The sequence below is a fragment of the Pinus tabuliformis genome, chromosome 6 (assembly GCF_031772625.1).
Source record: "Pinus tabuliformis cultivar Carrire ecotype Pingquan chromosome 6, CPIR1, whole genome shotgun sequence".
NCBI classification, from domain to species: Eukaryota; Viridiplantae; Streptophyta; class Pinopsida; order Pinales; family Pinaceae; genus Pinus; species Pinus tabuliformis.
Genome location: NC_142292.1, coordinates 363,488,690 through 363,507,604, shown reverse-complemented (window position 1 = coordinate 363,507,604; position 18,915 = coordinate 363,488,690). Strand labels below are relative to the sequence as shown.

At 37.6% G+C, this 18,915-nt stretch overlaps 1 protein-coding gene across 2 annotated transcripts in view; it reads right to left on the bottom strand.

The window, feature by feature from the left end:
- Positions 1-5,995: 5,995 nt before the first annotated feature.
- The window catches only part of LOC149258806 (uncharacterized), a 122,740-nt gene continuing 109,820 nt past the window's right edge, over positions 5,996-18,915 (bottom strand). The window contains exons 10-11 of one of the 2 annotated variants that reach the window (XR_016256974.1): positions 6,709-7,378; positions 5,996-6,565 (exon numbers count right to left, since the gene is read on the bottom strand). Coding sequence is in view for 1 of the 2 variants with exons in the window: in XM_089416314.1 (XP_089272440.1) it covers positions 7,025-7,378 (354 nt within the window). In the remaining variant the exon portion in view is untranslated. Of the gene's footprint in view, positions 7,379-18,915 lie in introns of both variants that reach the window. The other variant, XM_089416314.1, reaches the window with a different exon arrangement.

The window sequence follows — 18,915 nt, the reverse complement described above, 5'->3', positions numbered from 1 at the left end:
AGGGAGATAGCCGGCTAGGATTAAGTCATGCAAAATAAAGTCATGAAATGAAGAGATCAGGTGAAGCCACGTGTTAATGGACGCGGGTAGTATTCGCAAAGGGTAAGCAGTTTATCGCGTGCCCTAAAGGTGGTAAGTGGTCTTTCTAAATTCTACGCGATTACCTTTAGCGGTTGACACATAGCACACGATGGAAAGAGAAAACCACTTTTCTCGTGTGCTCTCGACCTGATATCAATCGTGCACGATTCCATGCGAGATTGCACAATAACCGTTGGATCAAGTGGGATTAATCAACAGTGGAGATCAGTGAAGCTGGTTAGCGATCGAGTGACGCAACAGCCGTTGGATTGGATAGATCAGATCAACGGTAGAGATCGTCTGGGTTAGTTGATGATCGGGTGACGTGATAACCATCGGATTGAGGAACGAGATCGACGGCGGAGATTTAACGTGCTAAGGAGATCATTGATGTATGTGCAAAAGGTTTGAAGAATGGCGGAAAGGTAAGGTTTAAGTGTGTTTATGAAATATTTCTATTATACGAAAATTATAATAGAAACAAGCGGGGTTAAAGTATTATGGTTTAAGTTGAGTTTAACCAAAGTATAAAGACCAGGGTATGGTTGATAAGCATCGGAGGTGAAAAATAACCCAAAGTCTAAACTCGGGATAGTTAGATGAAATATTTCCGCTTAAGGAAACCCACTTTGATAAAGTGGGTTTTCATCAGATGTTATATTTCCGTTGGTTAAACCTTGATTTGTGAAGGTTTTACTAAGTAAGGAATTTGGAATTTCTGGGACACATGTAGATGACATGCAATTTTATTTGCACTCCGTGGGTATTGCGGCTTAGGCTACATCATTGGGTTATATGTGGCTTAGGCTAGCGTCACAAATTCAATGAGGTAATTATAAGTAGAAGACCTATCCTTAATTGGGATGATGAAGAAAGGAAACAAAAAAGGACCCAAAAGAGTAAGAAGCAAGAATTGAGCCAAGATAAGGACGATTCAACAATAGAAAATATTTGAAGTGTTGCCAAAGGGGACAGTATCCTAGCCTATGTGCAAGAAAGAAGAAAATGAAGGCCAAGCAACAAGTATAAGTTGCAAGGAGTGAAGAAATTGTCGTTAGGGTGGATGATGTTGTCATTAATGTCAACCCATAGAGTTGATTGGGTTTGACTTTGACCAAAAACACCAGTCATTGATATCAAATGAATAATGAACACTTCTTAGAATTTTCTGAATTACAACAAGTTGAAGGCTACACTGTTGGATGGTTAAAAACTCAAGTCCTAGGGTTTGGGTTCCTTGGACTGAGGATGTACCTGACTTTGTCGAGAGTTTTTTGGTAGGTCAAATCATTGGGTTTGGGTCAGAGATCTATTTCATTAGATTATGCTCGAAAAGATGTTTCTGTTGATATGTGGTACGCCCCGAGAGGCCTCCTAGTTTGAGATATATTCCCAATTGAAGTTGGTGACCCCATTTTCAAGGGTAAAACCCTAAGGGATAGTGATATGACACCTCCTCTTATGGTTTTCAATATATCGTTGTTTATCATCGTAATCTCACCACGGATAAGTTACATAACTTCAAGAACCAAAGACAATAAATCAATCATTGACTTCATGCACCCTTGTGTTCCCTATAAAACACACCAAAGAGGGTTAGTGTACAAGTTTCTTAGCATTCAAACAAACAGTGGATAATAACTACTAACTTGAAAGTAATCTTATTAAGAATTAAAGAGTTCCTAAATATCCTAAAGGCCTACCAAATAAAGCCCCTAATTAACCTTACCACACTATAAAAAGATATTGCTAACCTCCAAAACATAACATCTCAACAAATATTTCCATGCCTAAGCTTTGAAATCACTCGACTTTTCTGTGATAGATCATCGAATTTCCTTGAGTTAGTTTGAAGTTCGATCCTATTTTAGCGCAGTGAAATTGCAACAAGTAAGTAACCTTTTTTTTTATCTTAATTGGGTATTGTTTGGCAAGTTCAACCTTGTAACAACTCTATTAGGGCAAGGTTGCAACCCTGGGCAAACATTTATTTACTATTCTCAAGCATTTCATCCTTCCTTTTTGGCCCTATGGTCAGGGCATCAAATGCAGGGAATTCGCTTGAAGTTGGAGTGCAGGATTAAGTCTTGATTTTCTACCCTCTTTTAGGATTAAATTCAAGTCTCTTTTATGTTGCAATTTTGTTGTTGGTTCTGGATTCGCTTGTGTGTCTTTGTAGGTTTGTTGGGCGTCTAGCTTCCCATACTTCTCTATTATCTTTGCACCATAGTTACTTGTGGATGAGAAGGTGCAGTGGCTTGATCTTACATGTTCAAACTTAACTTGTGCACAATATTTGATGAAGAATTGTCATAGTAACATACCTTGAGAATTGTTATAGTGATATACAATAAGTAGCACAAATCCATGATTTTGATTTGAGATTTCCTCAGAGAAAGATAACCACCTGAAGCAACTTGTGGCCTAGTTCAAACAACGAATCATTTTCAAGATTAATTGGTCCCTGAAGGCTCAGATCGCATGAAGGCAATGCGGTTTAATTAATGGCATAACTATGGTTTGACCAAACCTAAAACAACAAATCACTTCTCTGAAGAATGACGGCCTAGTCTTATTACTATTCTATATTTCATAGTCTTGTATAACTTGTAATGTGATAACCATGATTATGTACCTTATGAATGAATCTTGATGTAAATCACTGTATCACACGTGGTAGTAACCTTATGAGGGCTATAACTTGTTAATTTTACATTGACCTCATAAAGTCTTTACATTAATACACAGACCTGACGATGATGTGAAACAATGATTAACTTAGTAAGCATTCTATGACATAACTTTGAGTTTTCCTTTGACTTAATACATTCACACGATCTTGTACAATGACTTGAACATAACAGTTAAACAAGTGATGAACTCGACCAATAACATGACACTTAACATCCACTATTGAGACAGTTGTTTTGATAGCCTATTAAGAATTGCATCTAAAGGTACATGTCAACAAATGATGTGATTATGTGTGATAGGGCAGCAAGGGACACGCTAAACATCAACCTTGTGTTGACTTGATATCTACATGATCTATTGACTTGATCTTGACTACATGTACTTCACAAGTGGTTTGACTATACTTTTGACAAGCCATTTAATTGGTATGACAATGTTGTAGTCCTATTGATGACATTTTTTGAGTTGACACCTTTCACTTTGATCAATTGACTTGACTTATGGACTTGTGAAAATATTGATCTAGGGTTGGTCTTGAAATAATAATGTATGGTTTCTCTTGTATGACCTAGGATTTGTGCATAGGTGACATAATTGTAATCTTGCAAGGCAGCAAGTTTTGAAGCTAATATCATCCAGTTGCACAACATATTGAAGAATGGATAACAGTTGTTGACCAGTCAAACAACGGTGTTTGCTTATATGTTGGTAGCTCTCTGGGGACAAAGTTTGAAAGCATTGATTGAAGATCATCGAGATAACCTGAGGCACATTGGTTTGTGTCATTATTTGATAACAGTACCAAATGGTTGTAGCATCGAGTGTAACCTGATACAATGACGACAGTGGTTGTGCATTGATGACTATTCATTTATGAGCAATGATATGTAGTGTGCAGTAACAGTGATGTGTAGTTGAACGATGATAGCTTGATGTATAGCATTGTTGCAATGATTAGTTTGTGGGAACAATGATTAGTGGCTAACAGGATTGGACATCTACTCTACATCTTTTTTAGAATTATTCTATATTGATTCAGAGTATAGGTGATCCAGTGTGAAAATTGTAAAATGTGATCTACCAACTCTTCTGGGTGATTGGAGTCACCTTCAGGTTGTGGCCTTAGAACACTTTAGGGTGACAAGGTGGTGCTAGGGCAAGTTGTGGCTTGCATAGGGCGTTGTGTTCATTCTGTTGTGGTTGATAAACTAATAGAGTAGTGATGCATCATCTCTGACCACAGTTGGTAAACAGAGTGTTGAGGCACTCATCAGGTTGTGACTTGATCTACATGGCGTTGGGGCTTCTTTTTGTTTGCAATAGGTAATTAGGGTCTAGTAGCATTCTACAAGTTGTGCCCTGTGAATTAGGGGTTTGACGCCTCCCTTAGTTATAGCTGAAATATTGATTAATTAATTTTTCTTTTGAAGAGAATAAGACAAGTACTAAGAAGCATTTGGTGGTTTTTGACCTGGAGGGAATTTTCCACTTCAAAATTTGTGTCCATTGTTTTATCTTTCTACAGTGTTGTATAGTGTTGTCTAATGTGAATTATTGTTTATGACTATATGAAGAAGAACAATAATAATAATTGAAGTTTAATTAATGTTCTAAAAAGGAATAAAAAGTGTTAATTGTTAAGAAACATTAATTCACCCCCTCTCAGTGTTTACTACAGATAAATTAGCATCTAAACATTTATATCAAACGGTTTTAGAGCCCCTTTTTTATTACTTACTGATTTGTCAGAGTTGGTTTAGATCTTTGAAATCTAAATCTTAAAATCCATTATCATGGTGATTGAATAGTTTTTAAAACTAATTATGTATAATGATTTATCATAGCATTACACAAATTTTGTTGATTGATTTGACAAGTAAACAAAACCTAAGAAAACAGAATTCTGATTGTAACAAAATGTTGTTTGTAAGTAATTTTCCGATTTGTTATATGTTTGAGATTACGCCAATAAAATTGGGAATCTTCTCCCCTAAAAGCACATTGTATTGGTGTTATTTATTCAGTTGCCTAATGCATTTTGGTTGGATAGAAGTGAAATATGTATTGTTATATTTATATTTTATATTTTAACCAGAGATAAAAATTTGCAAGAAATATATCTAGGAACTTTGAGCTTTGAAATTAAATTTTTAAATGCCTTAGCAACAGATTTTATGAAATTCCCAGAAGCAGCAGCAAATGTAAATATATCTACGAACCTTGAGCTTTGAAATTAAATTTTTAAATGCCTTAGGAACATATTTTATGAAATTCCCAGAAGCAGCAAGCAAATGTAGTCAGATTACTTTAGATGTCTTTTTTTCTAACTTAATGTGTATACCCCGTCTTTTTCTAGGTGGCATTTACATCTGTACTCGTGTAAAAAGACCACATTTCGAGTTATAGAAGGGATCAAAAAGACAGACAGCACACAACTTCAGATAACCTTATTGAAAGCATTAGTAACTCCTTTTCCGATTATGATAGCATTGCTGTTGTATAGGAATAGTCACAAAAGCCTCTTTTGCATTCAATAAATCAAACTGTTATTGTGAATAAGACGATTATTTATAGCATTTTTAATATTGTTCTCGCAGTATTCATTACTCAATAAATTAAGCCTATTGGACTGGCTCAAGTAGTTAAGTTGCTTTGAGCTTAATACAGAGTATTATAGTAGATTCTTCAAGTTGGCTGCCTAATATAGTATTCCAAGCAACTATCTTAATACAAAAAAATTATACATATAAATATTATGTACGTATTCAATAATAAAATAATGAAGCTTATTTATATCAGTGACCCTTACCAGTCTTAACATTTTTTTAATGTAGAAAAAGGAGATTTCCTGGAGAAAATAAGCATATATATATATATATATATATATATATATATATATATATCCTTTCTGTTTTCATTCAGAAACTTTTACATCAACTGGTTTCTTAGGAGAATTAGTAGTGTCTCGTAATAAGTCAGAAATTGCGGTAATACCATTTACAGAATTCCGAAAAACGCAATTGACCACTAAGACCTAGTTCTTAAGCAGTGCCCGAAGAATATAATCTGGCTCAATAAATACATCTGCGCTCAATCAAAAAGGAAGACTGAATCCACAATTCAAATTTAGTCATTGCACCGAGGAAGTACAATGCTCTACAACCCAAGTGGGTGGAGATCTTCATTACTTCGTGCGTATACATGAAACACTCTAGAAAACATAAAAAAGACACGATGTCTTCTTTTCATAATACCATAAATGCTAAGACGTTATTTATCTTACCACATTTTTATAGCTATAAATACACTAGAAAATATCTGAAACCAGGATCTACCAAGATTCCAGAGGGGTAAAAAAATGCAGGTTTGCATCTAGAGTTTTTTTATCCAGCTCACCACTTAATAGATCAGAATTTAAGATGGATCTATGCTAGTGTAAAACACAATCGAGGACTTTACATCTAGCAAGCTCATCTTGTACATAAAGCTCCATTGTGTCTACAAATGCAATAATCAGTTTCACAAAGCACAGCAAAATCCCACTTGTCTCTCCTCTGCTTCAAAATGTCATAGCCACCTTTACAACAAATGATACAAGCAAACCCTTCAATTGCTTACTCACAAAATTTAGTTGAAAATTTTGACAGCAACATCATTGTTAGATGAATAAAACGTGCTTCTGGCGACCCTCGAGACAATTTTCTCTATTGCAACTCCAACTGTTGTACTTCAGAAAAGATGTGGAAAAGAATAGCTGCATTGCTGCTTCAAATGGCATTGAACAGAACATCTGTTACAGTAAACATTTGGACTGAATGAATATATCAAACCCCAAATTCTAATGTTGTTGAATTTTGAATACATCAATGTAAACATCTTGAAAACATGGTTCCTCTGAAATCTTATAAAAGAGAAAAATACCGAGCTTCTTACCACCATATGCTGCAATGGTCATGGGGTGCTTTTCTTACATAACTTCACACAAAACAGGCCCCATTGCAAAATGCTGATTTTACAAATATGTTGGCACTCTTGCCAATTTACAATTAACTCTTGGAAATCAAGAAATATACATTTGAGCTGTTTATTTTCTTGAAAACCACAGCCGCCTTCTAAGGCTTCATATCAATTTCATGTGTGTAAATTACAAAAGCAAGTACAGATAAATTTGTATTGCCTGTTGCTGAGCAATTTAATCAACCCATCAAGAAAATAAATATGTGACAGACACCAATTTCAAGACAGTTTCTCAGGGTGAAGAAAACCATGGGCCAACATTGCCATTCAGATGACCATTATTGTGAATCCCAGGACCATTTACAATTATTGATGGCATTCCCACTGCCACTGAAGGAGGCGTGCCATACAAGCTTGGTGGAATAACTGGTGCATGGCTCACCAATGGATCCAAGTTTATTAATAACATATCATTTCCTCCATTCCGCTGTTGTTGAAGGTTGCGCACTTGTCTAAGCCCCTCTTCATGTATCCTGACAATTGTATCCAATTCACTCATTGAAAGGGCTTCCAACCCAGCTCCATAAAGTGGAGCATGCCGAGACATCTCTTCCTGTAGAGATGCTTCCAAAGATTGGATGTATCCCTGCAGAAACAAAAAGCTGGACTTTAGCATACACAATGTCCATGTAGACCATACAACAAAGCTATTATAAATTGTCCAAAGGTGGAACATTTATGGTAAGAATCTCTCATTTTCATTATAGATAGTTTATTTCAGTTGACCTGCTTCTGAAACTTGCCTGTGGAACATATTTAGGGTACTCTATTGCCACTGACCTTCTCCTGAAGGCTGCCTACAGGATATCTTTACAGCAAATTGCAATGTAAAAAACAGGAAAAATAGTTAATGACATGGTAGACTTATTTCCTATAGTGATGAAATTTCCTCGGAGATGACTTTAGATGACATGTCCCAGTCTAGAAACAACAATTAAATAGCGACTGAAAGATGTTTCTGAAGAAAAACATATGGAAGGGCCCTTGAGTTTTTACAGGTGTCTACATATTAAATTCTGTGACTCTGAAGCAACATCAAGCTACTAAGAAGCTGGCCTTCAAGAACTCCAACCTACAAAGAAGCTCATTCTTCACAAGTATTGAAGCATAATGCTTTGGGGAACTACAGATCAATCCAATAGAATACTTTAAATACTTGATGCCTAAGAAAGCTGTGGTAAGTCTAAATGACATTTGAATATTTGCAGGACATGCACAAAACTTTTGGAACTGCAATAAAAATCCTACCACATATACCCTTAAGAGGTTAAATCTAGATCCTCTTAAAGCACCAAAACTCCAAAAATTGCTTCAATTGACATTGCAATATATCTTCAAAATCTAAATCTAGATCCAGTTAAAGCACCAAAACTCCAAAAATAGCTTCAGTTGGCATTGCAATTTGCAGTTGAACTTTAAAATCCAAATTTAGATCCCAACAAAGCACCAAAACTCCAAATATAGCTTCTATTGGCATTGCAGATGGATGTTCAAAATCCATATTTAGGAAGAATCAACCCATCCATAAAATGTTCATGGGGAACTAAGAGACAAAACTGCATGGACAAATACAAAGGAATCTTTAACATGCACTTGGGAATTGCGTATCTGAAAACAAATTGTGTCATTCAAAAACAGAAATTAATTGCATAGGAAACATATAGGTTTTGAAACAGAACAGAATTTTGGAGCTGCAAAACTTGACCACATAAATTACAATGCCCAAAGATTCAAAGACTAAGGAATTTTAGGAAATCTAGAATTTGCAAAGAAATTAGAAATGAGGACCATAATGAACAAATAACTTCAAATGGAGTAACAATAGAATGCTTTAAAAACTAACAAGTTTAAGCATCACAAACAAAGCACAAATCATGCAAGTTGTGAAGCAGGAGCATCACTATAGCTATAGTGATGCCATTGTTTTCATCGATGGCAAAGGAGTAGTGAAGAGGGCAGCAAAGACGCAGCAAAGAAGCAAAGATGTGATGGGAAAGGAGAAGCGAAGAGGTAGCAAGGCAAATAGCAGCAAATAAGCAGCAAGGCAAAGAGCAGCAAAGTAGCAGCAAGGCAAGGAGTAGCAAAAGAGCAGCAGCAAGCATGTATGGTTGTGGTCAAGGCAAAGAAGCAGCAAAAGATGAGATGGCAATGGAACAACAAGGAAAAGAAGCAGGAAAAGAAGAGGTGATGGTAAAGGAGCAGCAACAAGCCAAAGAAGCAGGAAAAGGCAAGAAAATTGTTGTGATGCAAGGCAGGAATCCATGACAGCAAAGGCAAGGCAAGACTCCATGACAGCAAAGGCAAGGCTGCTAAGACAATGACATGAAGATGTTGTCATGCAAGTCCAAGACAAAGGCAAAGATGTTGCAGATATTATTGTGATGCATTAATGGCAAATGTTGTCATTGATCATGAGGAGTGAATGCTCAATTATATAGTCAAATGTTATTCCTATAATGTTACATGATGTTGGCATTATGTTGATGAATTTAATCATTACATGTGGATGAAAATAATATCGGGTGGATCATTTATTTTTGTGTTCTAATATTCAAAAATATGAAGAGTTTGGAAACGAATGAGTGGAAGGCAAAGAGTCAAGCTTGTTCACTTCATCTTCTTATGTGGGTTACAAACAGTAAGCAAACTATCTTTATGAAATATGTGATTTTGAAAAGAAAAAAACAAAATTAGAGAGCGGGAGAATGTGTGAGAGTTGATTGAGGTATTATGCATTAGTTACCTGACACGTATGAAGCTTATGTGAAGCAGATTTGAAGGGAAGAAGAGGCAGAAATGAAGATGGAGATATGCAGAATTTATGGCCAGGAAACCAGCACATTGTTGTTTCTTGTTTGCATCACGAGATTGTAGTCTCCATTCAAGTAGTGGCTTGATAAACATTAGGTTGGAGCCTATTGCGGTAGGAGCCTCCTGTGGGTCGTAGCCTATAGAAAAAATATGGGAGTTGTAGCTTCCTTGGATGTTGCAGCGTGCAAAAAATTGAGGTAGCAGCCTCTTGTAGGTTGGAGCCTACATAAAATCAGATGCAATAAGGAGTAGGAGTTTGACTTTGCATCACAACAATAATAAAATCGTGGTTTTCTCCCTTTATGGGTTTCCACATATATCTGGTGTCAATATGTGTTGTTATTATATGTTGATATGATGTTTTGGTTTGCTTATTACTTGTTGGTCACATATTCAATCTGCTAGTCATTATTTGTTAAGCTCCTAATATAATGTTCCAGTTAATGACTTTAATGAAAATAATTTTAATGTCCATGAATATACTAAACTGATTCGCCCTAATTTTAATGTCCATGAAGATAGATGGGTGTAAAGGTCGGGGCAAATGACCTCCATCTCTTGCGGCGACGACGATTTTGTTTATCTCTACCACTGAGATCGACACGCTTGCTCCTATTGTTTTCTCTGCTTCCACTGGCACAATTTCTAAACAGAGTTGTGGGATGGTCCATGGTGATCAAGCCCTGACAAAGACTGACACATTCATTGGTTCTATGTCACCTTTGGCCCTTTAAAATGGCGGTTACAGGTCTAAAATGATAGGCAGGGTGCAATTATACGTAATAATATTATGAATATAAATTATACGTATTGTTATTATAAATTTTATTATTAGATATATATATTATAAATTAATATATATATATAAGCTAAGAAACCGGATTTGACCCTTACCCCATGCGTGTCCCAAATCGGGCATGATTCAGTGGGACACGTGTCCTACGGTCGTGTCCCGATCGGGTCTGTCATGTCCCGATTCTGGGACATGTGTCCCCTTGAACAGTGTGTCGCACAGCCCATAAAGGGCGTTTTTGCACCAATTCACCCTCATTGTTGAGTGTCTATCTTGTTGTGAGTGTCTGGGAGCAAATAGCAAACGGTTTCAGAGCATTTTGGAGGTGATTCAAGCATCAAGTAACTGAATTTTGTTTATACTTTTTTGTATTTTTATTATAGCAGTTTGCATGTGCATTTTTTTTACAAGTTTGTGCATTTTTCTTCATTTTTTACAGCTTACAGCATTCATGGCTCAATCAAGGGTAGCAAGAAAGGTGCTAAAGAAGGGGAAGAATGTCCCCATTGGAGATGCCCTTCCTCTTCCAATTTCATCAGGGTTCGCAAGTGTTCCCTCTATTGGAAGTGGGGTTGCAACAGCAGCTTCAAATGTTGAGGGAAGACAGCAAGTTCAAAGTAACGAATATCCCTAGTGGAAGTTTGTCACAAGAGAGCAAGGGCCAAGCAACAAGTTGAATGGAGTAGGCAATGTTGCTTGGAAATGCAACTATTGCAACAATCATTTCATGAGCACATATTACTGTATGAAATCTCATTTGTTGGTTTTACCGGGTTGTGGAATTGCAGCATGTACACAGGGATCTTTAGCTAAGCTAAGAGGAAATAAATGGAAAAATAGGTCAATATTGGTATGGCAAAGGTGGCAGCAACATCTAAAAAAACCAAGAATGATGATCCCCTACCATTCTTGAGGAAAAGTAGCAACAAATTTCCATTTGAGAGCTTTGGTGGGGGACAAGCAGCGAAAAGAAAGGCAGTGGCACTTGGGGTCCAATGGACAAGACTTTTCAAAAAGAGAAACGGGAAGAGCTTGATCTCACCATTGCATTATTTTTGTATCAGAACTTCATATCCTTTAATGTTGCACACTCACCTTTGTTTATTAAGGTGTGCCGAGATCCAACTCAAGGGGCTCCATCAGAGAAGCTTAGAACCACATTGTTGACTAAGGCAAAGAAAGAGGTGGACAAAATGCTTGAACCTATTAAATCAGCATGGCCAACATCTGGGGTTATTATTGTTTTTATGGATGGGAAAATCCAACACACCACCCACTCATCAACTTCATGGAATCAGTGGATGCACTTGGACAATACAAGGATGCACAATATATGGGTGAGTTGTTCATTAAAGTTATTGAAGATGTAAGTGTTGATTCTTGTGTGCAAATCATTACAAATAATGCACCTATTTGCACGGTTGTTGGCATGATTGTCGAATTTAAATATCCACAAGTATTTTGGACACCTTGCATTGTCCATTCCTTGAATTTAGCACTTAAATCTATTGCTTCTGATGTGCTTTGGATTGGAAGTATTATTGAGGATGCACGAGATATCCACAACTTTGTACAAAATCATATAAATGCCCTCGCAATCTACAAGGAGTACACCAATCTATCATTGTTAAAGATTGAAGATACATGGTGTGCCTCTTCATTCATCATGTTGAAGAGGCTGAGGGAAGTCAAAACCGCTCTTGGGGCCATGGTTATTTCAGAGTTTTGGTCCTTTTTGAGAAAGACAGATCAAGCAGCCTCAAAAAGAGTGAAGGACACAGTGTTAGATGATGTTTGATGGGAGAGGATAGATCTATTTATTAAGATCATGGACCCTACCATCTCTTTGCTATGATTTGCAGATACAGACCAACCCATCCTAGGAGAGGTTTATGAGGGATGGGATTCCATGATTGATTCTGTGAGGAGCACTATTTTACAGAGTGAGTGCCTAGAGTATGAGACATCATCAAAGGCCTTCTTCACCACCACACAATATATTCTTATCAGCAGATGGGAGAACAATTGCACACCTTTGCATTGTTTGGCTCACTCATTGAACCCAAAATACTACAGCCATGAGTGGCTGAATGGTGGACCTTCCCACATTGTTTGGCTCACTAATTGAACCCAAAATACTACAGCCATGAGTGGTTGAATGGTGGACCTTCCCGCAGATTCCCTCACATGGATGGTGAAATTTCACGAGGAGGAAGGATGCATTGAGACGGGAGTTTCAAGATAGAGCATCCCTTGATGAGGTGGAGGATGCCTTTGCAAAGTTTTCCACTGGCACTAGTCGATTTGCAGGATGTGAGGTGATTAGAGACGGGGGCTAAGAAGCCCTATTCCTGGTGGGAAACTCATGGGGCAACAAGCCCTCCTCTACAACAGTTAGCCATGAAGCTCATCTCTCAAGTGACTTCATCCTCTTGTTGCGAGAGGAATTGGAGCATATATGGGAATTTGTAGTCATTAGTGTCAAGAAGAGCAGGCTTGAGCAGTAACCTTCGTCTTATTTACAAGCAGAGAGACGAGTGGTTGAAGGGAAAGTCAAAGATGTTGTTGGAAATACTAAAGGGGGGAGTGAATCAATATTTCTTTTCAATTGTTAGTTTTACCAGTTAGATCACTTATATTTAGAACACAAAATGAACAATGAGAATAAATGCTTTTATTAATTTCTTCTTTATAATAAAAAAAGTACAATATATGTAGGGCTCCAACCCTAGATGAAGACACCGATCTTCAATCTCCCAGGGTCCAACCTGTATTTGCCAAGCACCAAATTGGACTTCCAAGGCTCCAACCGTATCAATTTTGAGGCACCAACCTCAAGGGCTCCAACCCTATATCTGGTTCAAGCTCCGACATGGTTTCTTGAGGACTCCGATCCCCTAGGGCTCCAACCCACGACTTCAATTCATCAAGATAAGTTTAATAGTTCTTCAAGGCTCCCAATATCTTATGCAACCAACCCTGACAATAATCTCCACCTTCAACAACGCCCTTGATCTCCAAAGTACTTAGCTCATCAATGACAACTTTTATCTTCTCAGAAGATGTCTCCACAACTCTTCATGTTACCCAAACAAAATTTCTTCAAAGTCACCCCATGATGGCTTCAACGCATCTTGGTCTTCAATGATCTCCACAAATCTTCAATATGTTGCTTCACAAAGTTCTCCAACTCTGCCCTATTTTGTTCGCAAGAGAAGACTTCAACAAGCTCTATTTGTCCAATCCCAACAAATCAACACTTCGACCACGACAACTATGACAACTTCGACCATGGCAGCTTCAACAACGGCAACTATGACATCATCGACCACGGCAACTACAGCAGCGTCAACCACGGCAACTATGGCAACTTCGACCACAATAGCTTCAACCACGACAACTACGACAGCTTCGACCACGACAACTACGACAGCTTCGACCACGGAAACTATGACAACTTCGACCACAGCAACTAAGACAACTTCTCTGGTCCTAGCTCGAACCTGTGAGAAACTATTTAACCCAAGAATAATTCCATAAACTTGCCTTCCTTGCTTTTCTAGGTTGCAGCTACTTCTCTACCTCTTGTCTTGTCTCCAACGAAAAATCTGAGCTTGAATGGATGAATTTAAGTTTATATTTATAGTGGTTTTTCCATATTCTAAAGGGACATGTCTCTTTTCCAAGGGTTATGAGCCTACTCAAGTCCGCTTGGACAGTTTGACAATTTTTTATATATGCTAATTTCAAAAATTGATTTCTCTTCAACACTAATAAATTAGGAGGCGAGTATTCATTGGAAAGCTTATGACCTCCTCTACAAGCTGAGATAGTATTCCCTTCAAGATATGACCTCTAATGATGGAAATTTAATTTTTCTTTCATCATATGCATATTTTTTCATAACAGCCCTATTAAAGAATTTCTTTTATGGAATTAGAGCATCAAGTGGATTAGAATTTTTTCACTATTTTGACATGTTAGTGCATGTGATCTTCATGCATTAGGATTGCATACAAGGACTAGGGTTTCTTTGACATATTCATACATCTAGGGTTACTAGATTAGGGCTTCATCACATGGGAATTATGAGCATCATTCAACAAGGCTAGGGTACCTTTTCAATATGTCTTCATGGGCATCTTCATCAAGGTAACTTCTTTCTTAGGGCATCTCCAACAAAACTTGGGCAATGCATATAAGGGCAATTTATTGGCTTGCCATCATTACTGACTGACATGGCTAGCTTCAACAATGCAAACATGATATCATAATGACATCATTGCTAGTGCTTTGTTATGGCAAGTGCATCTAGAATTCCGTTAATATACACATGCACCTAGGGTCTAGTGAAGTAGTTAGGGTTTACGTCTCCTCGGATTTGCACAATATCTAGGGTTTGTTTCAACAATTCAACTATGATGCCATCAATGACAACCTTATTCAACAGATGTCTTTCCTGATAATCTGGGTTTGGACAGCCGTGTTGAGTTGGCATTGGCCAACTTGGATCTTAATGATCTAGTGCTAGAGCCTGTCACTTCTAATTATGGTGATACTGTAGAGGGGTCATCCTCCACACCAAGATGATATTGGCTATAGAGGAGGATGCAGCAAAGGAGAGCACTGATGCTGATTTTGATGATCATGATTGATGACTCATGAGCTACCTACTGCCTTAAGGCTTGTAGTTGTTTTGTATTTTCTATTTCTACTTGCCATTGGCATTGCTACTACCTATGTAACACATTTTGATTTTGATGACTTAATGAGAAAACTAGAATATCTTTTCTTTCTCCTATTGGATCATTGATGAATATGTCACAATTGTATTTATATGCATAATATTACTTTGTAAAAATTACATCTAGATGAAAATCTATGTTTGAATCAACGAATTTGTATCATGAATGAGAATTTTTGTAAGAAATATCTAATTTTTAATATATATATATATATATATATATATATATATAACAAGTCTTGTTCTAGGGGGTCAACGTGCCCGTGTCGGACACTCGAATCCCCGTGTCCTATGTCCCCGTGTCAGGTGACTTAGTATAAAAGACATAAATTTAAACAAAATTTTTGAATCTGTATATGAATGAACTTAATGGCACACCTCATGCGAACCTCACCGGAAAATTCGAATTTGAATCCAACTTAATTGTAGCCAAACTCGAAGTCAAACTGGAACCATGTGACATCAGAATTGGCTAAGTGAGATAGTGTTATTTTGAAATTGAAAGAACGCAAGACTGTCAAGAGGACAAATTTGCTAGTGCGGCATGACTGGGTTTTGAAGGATAGAGGGAAGGTTCTCAGTCAAAACAAGATGGTGACAAAGTTGCATAAGAATTTATTTCCTATAGATCACAAATAGGCATTATTCAACCATATATAAAATGTGTCAAATAAATATCAGAGTTCAAAGGCAGACACAAAATTTACAAAATTTCCACACACAATGGACTTGAGGTGGCTGAGGACCAATGAGATTCAACATATGTGAATCTTCTCAAAGTGCAATTTGGGATGGTATAAATCTGCACCAAATCTTTCATGTAGAAAAGGCATACAGGTTAGCGTTGAAGCCTGAAGGTAGACGAAAAGTTTGTGTGCAAGTATAATAAGAAAAAACTAGGCAGAGGAAGAGGTGCTCGTAGTGGTAGGGATTGCAGTTTCACACAAAAGGAAGAAGATGTGTAATGAGAAATCAGAAAAAACAGGAGATCAATGCACTGCGTAGAAATTGAAGTAGAGGTTCTGGTGGTTTGGGAGGACTCAGAATAAGCTTTGGAGATGAAGGGCATAACTTGTGTGAGTGCCCACAAAGAGAAGGTGAGTCAAAAATGAACCAAGGACTAAATCAGCACAGGGAAAGGCGTTAAAGGACCAACAAACAATAACAGCAGAAGAAAAACAGAGATATGATTCTGATAAGCAATAGAGGAATGATCATGCCAATGAGGTAGCAACAAGTGCCCAGAGAAGATGGCACAGAAAGATATCTTCAGGACAAAGTGCAAATTTAGAGGTAAGTTCTCTAAAATTATCAGTGATTCTAGAAGCACAAAAGCTATAGTCACAATAGATGAGATGAGACAATATGATTAATGTCCAAAAATGATGGAAAGAGTTGGTTAATGGGACTAGGAAATACAAACTCAGGTTAGAACATAAGGATGAAAATTTTGTGCTATATCATACCTGTGGATGCTTGCAATTTGTTCTCGAGAAGAAAATGGCAATACAATAGATGTGCAATACATGATGACATGAAGCAAACTTATTCTATCACCAAGGATGGAAGGGGATCTCAATTGCTACCAACTAAAAAAAGCATTTTTGTTTACAAAAACATTCTTTAGAGTGGTGAAAACAACAGAATAGAGTTACCCCATCATGCCAGGTAAAGCAACTGAGCAAAAAAAGATCTGAGCATGACAAGGAGGAGATCCCTCAAGATGTAAAGAAGTTTCAGCATGTATAGCGATAGAATATGCAATAAATTACTAGAGGGTTTTCCACTAACAAGAAACAATGCACATGAGATAGACTTGATTCCAAGAACAGCATTCAAAAATCAAGCAATACACCAAATTAGTCCAAGGGAAATCACGGAGTTGAACCAATACATAGGTGAGCTATTATCCAAATGCTTGGTCAAAAAGCACGACTCTATGCACAGTAGAGCACATGAGTCAGTGCACAGTACCAACATTAATAATGTCAAAGAAAGATGCACAGTGGAGGAAGGGTACAAACACCAGAGTGATAAATAAAATCACAATCAAGTGGGCTCTCCTAGGCTACCACAAGTCAATTGGGCAGGCTGAATGTTCCAGACCTTTTACAACAATTATTTACAACACCTTCAAACATGTGAATGAAATTTTATCAATATAACAATTTATGTAAGCCAAACCAGGACATTTGATTGGACAGCCATTGTAAAAAACTGGAATTCAAAATTGAAAGGAATCAAATCTTCAATGCAAAAAAGCACATAAATCCATTACAAAGTGGCAAGGAGCGAATGAGTAGCAGATTTTTCCATGAGATATTACCTATCTAAAAATATGTGACTCCAAATTGTGGAATACACTGATTGGATTCTTCAGCTTCAACCACCATTAACCAAGATTGTTTCCTCGTTACTTGCTTCCCTTCTTTTCCACCAGCATCCTAACATTTGTTTTTTTTCCAACTCGGTTGTGCCTAGGCCAGGCCAAGCCCAAACGTTGAATGAAAAAACTATCTACCCACCTATGGAATGCTGTCATCAGGATTGAGCGAGGCTCAGTCAAGCTAGAATGCCCCATGGGACAGCTTTATCCCCCACAGGTGGTTCCCACCTTCGATCCCTCCCCCATGAGATTTGAAGCAATGACTTGATGAGGACCAAAGCCCACACAAACTGACTGATCTACACCTCATAGGTAACCAGCATCCTAACATTATTATAGCCAGTGCTTCACAAGTTTCTAGCAAATCTTACTCCATTCAACAGCCTAGACATTAAACCCTCAAGCAATCAAACCCTCAAGCAAGCTCAGATACAACTTCTCTCAGCAACATTACCAAAGCTCAGAATTTAGAAAGTATTTTGTGTACTAAAGGAGGGCCCAAGGATATTTATTTTTAAGTTCTAGATATCATTTTAGGGTTAGAGTTTCCTTAGAGCATTTGTAGGGTATGGAAATCCAAATTAAAAGTTATAGAAATCTGTTCTTGGGGCCCAAAAAGCACAGTAAAAGTCTCAAACATTTCATGATATGCCTGAAATCTTTCAAATTCTGTATGATATGTTTCAAAATTTACTGGAACATTTCAACATTTCCCTGAAATGTTTCAAAATTTCCCAGAAACTCCAAAAATCGTTTCTAAAGTTCGAAACAGAATTTCAGATTTTCTGAAACAGCACTGAATAGTTTGTGTCGTTACAAGGGTGAATCCTCTCCATTAGAAGATCCGAAAAGAAATCTGCATTTCACAGACCCTTGCCCCACATTCCTGGTAATTTAGCAAAGAAAGCAATGAGTGGACAACTGTTAAGAAGCCTCTTAGGCTCTTGTAATTGTCATCACACAAAATATTAAACATTAGATAAATATATATGTAATAAAGGATAAATACACATAACAAATGATCAGTTGGAAGTAGGTACTGGGCCACTGTTTTCATATAATTTATACTATCAGTTGGTTCTTTTTTTCTATTTCGTCCCCGTTTACTAATCCTCTTATCACATTTTCTCGTTCCTTTGTAGCTAAGTGTCATCACAAGCTTAAAGTTGTTTATTATCCAGTGTTCCACGGGGACGCGTCCCCCAGGGTGGGGTGCGCGCACCCCGCGCACCACACGCACCCGGGATGGGGAGACTCTCGGGGGTGCGTTTCCCCACGTCCCCCTTTTGGGGAGACTCGGGGAGACGCAAGGGGGTGCGTTTCCCCAGTGTGGGAGACTCGACTCCCCGAAAGGGGTACTTCTGGGCGTCCCCCCCAAAAATGGGGTTC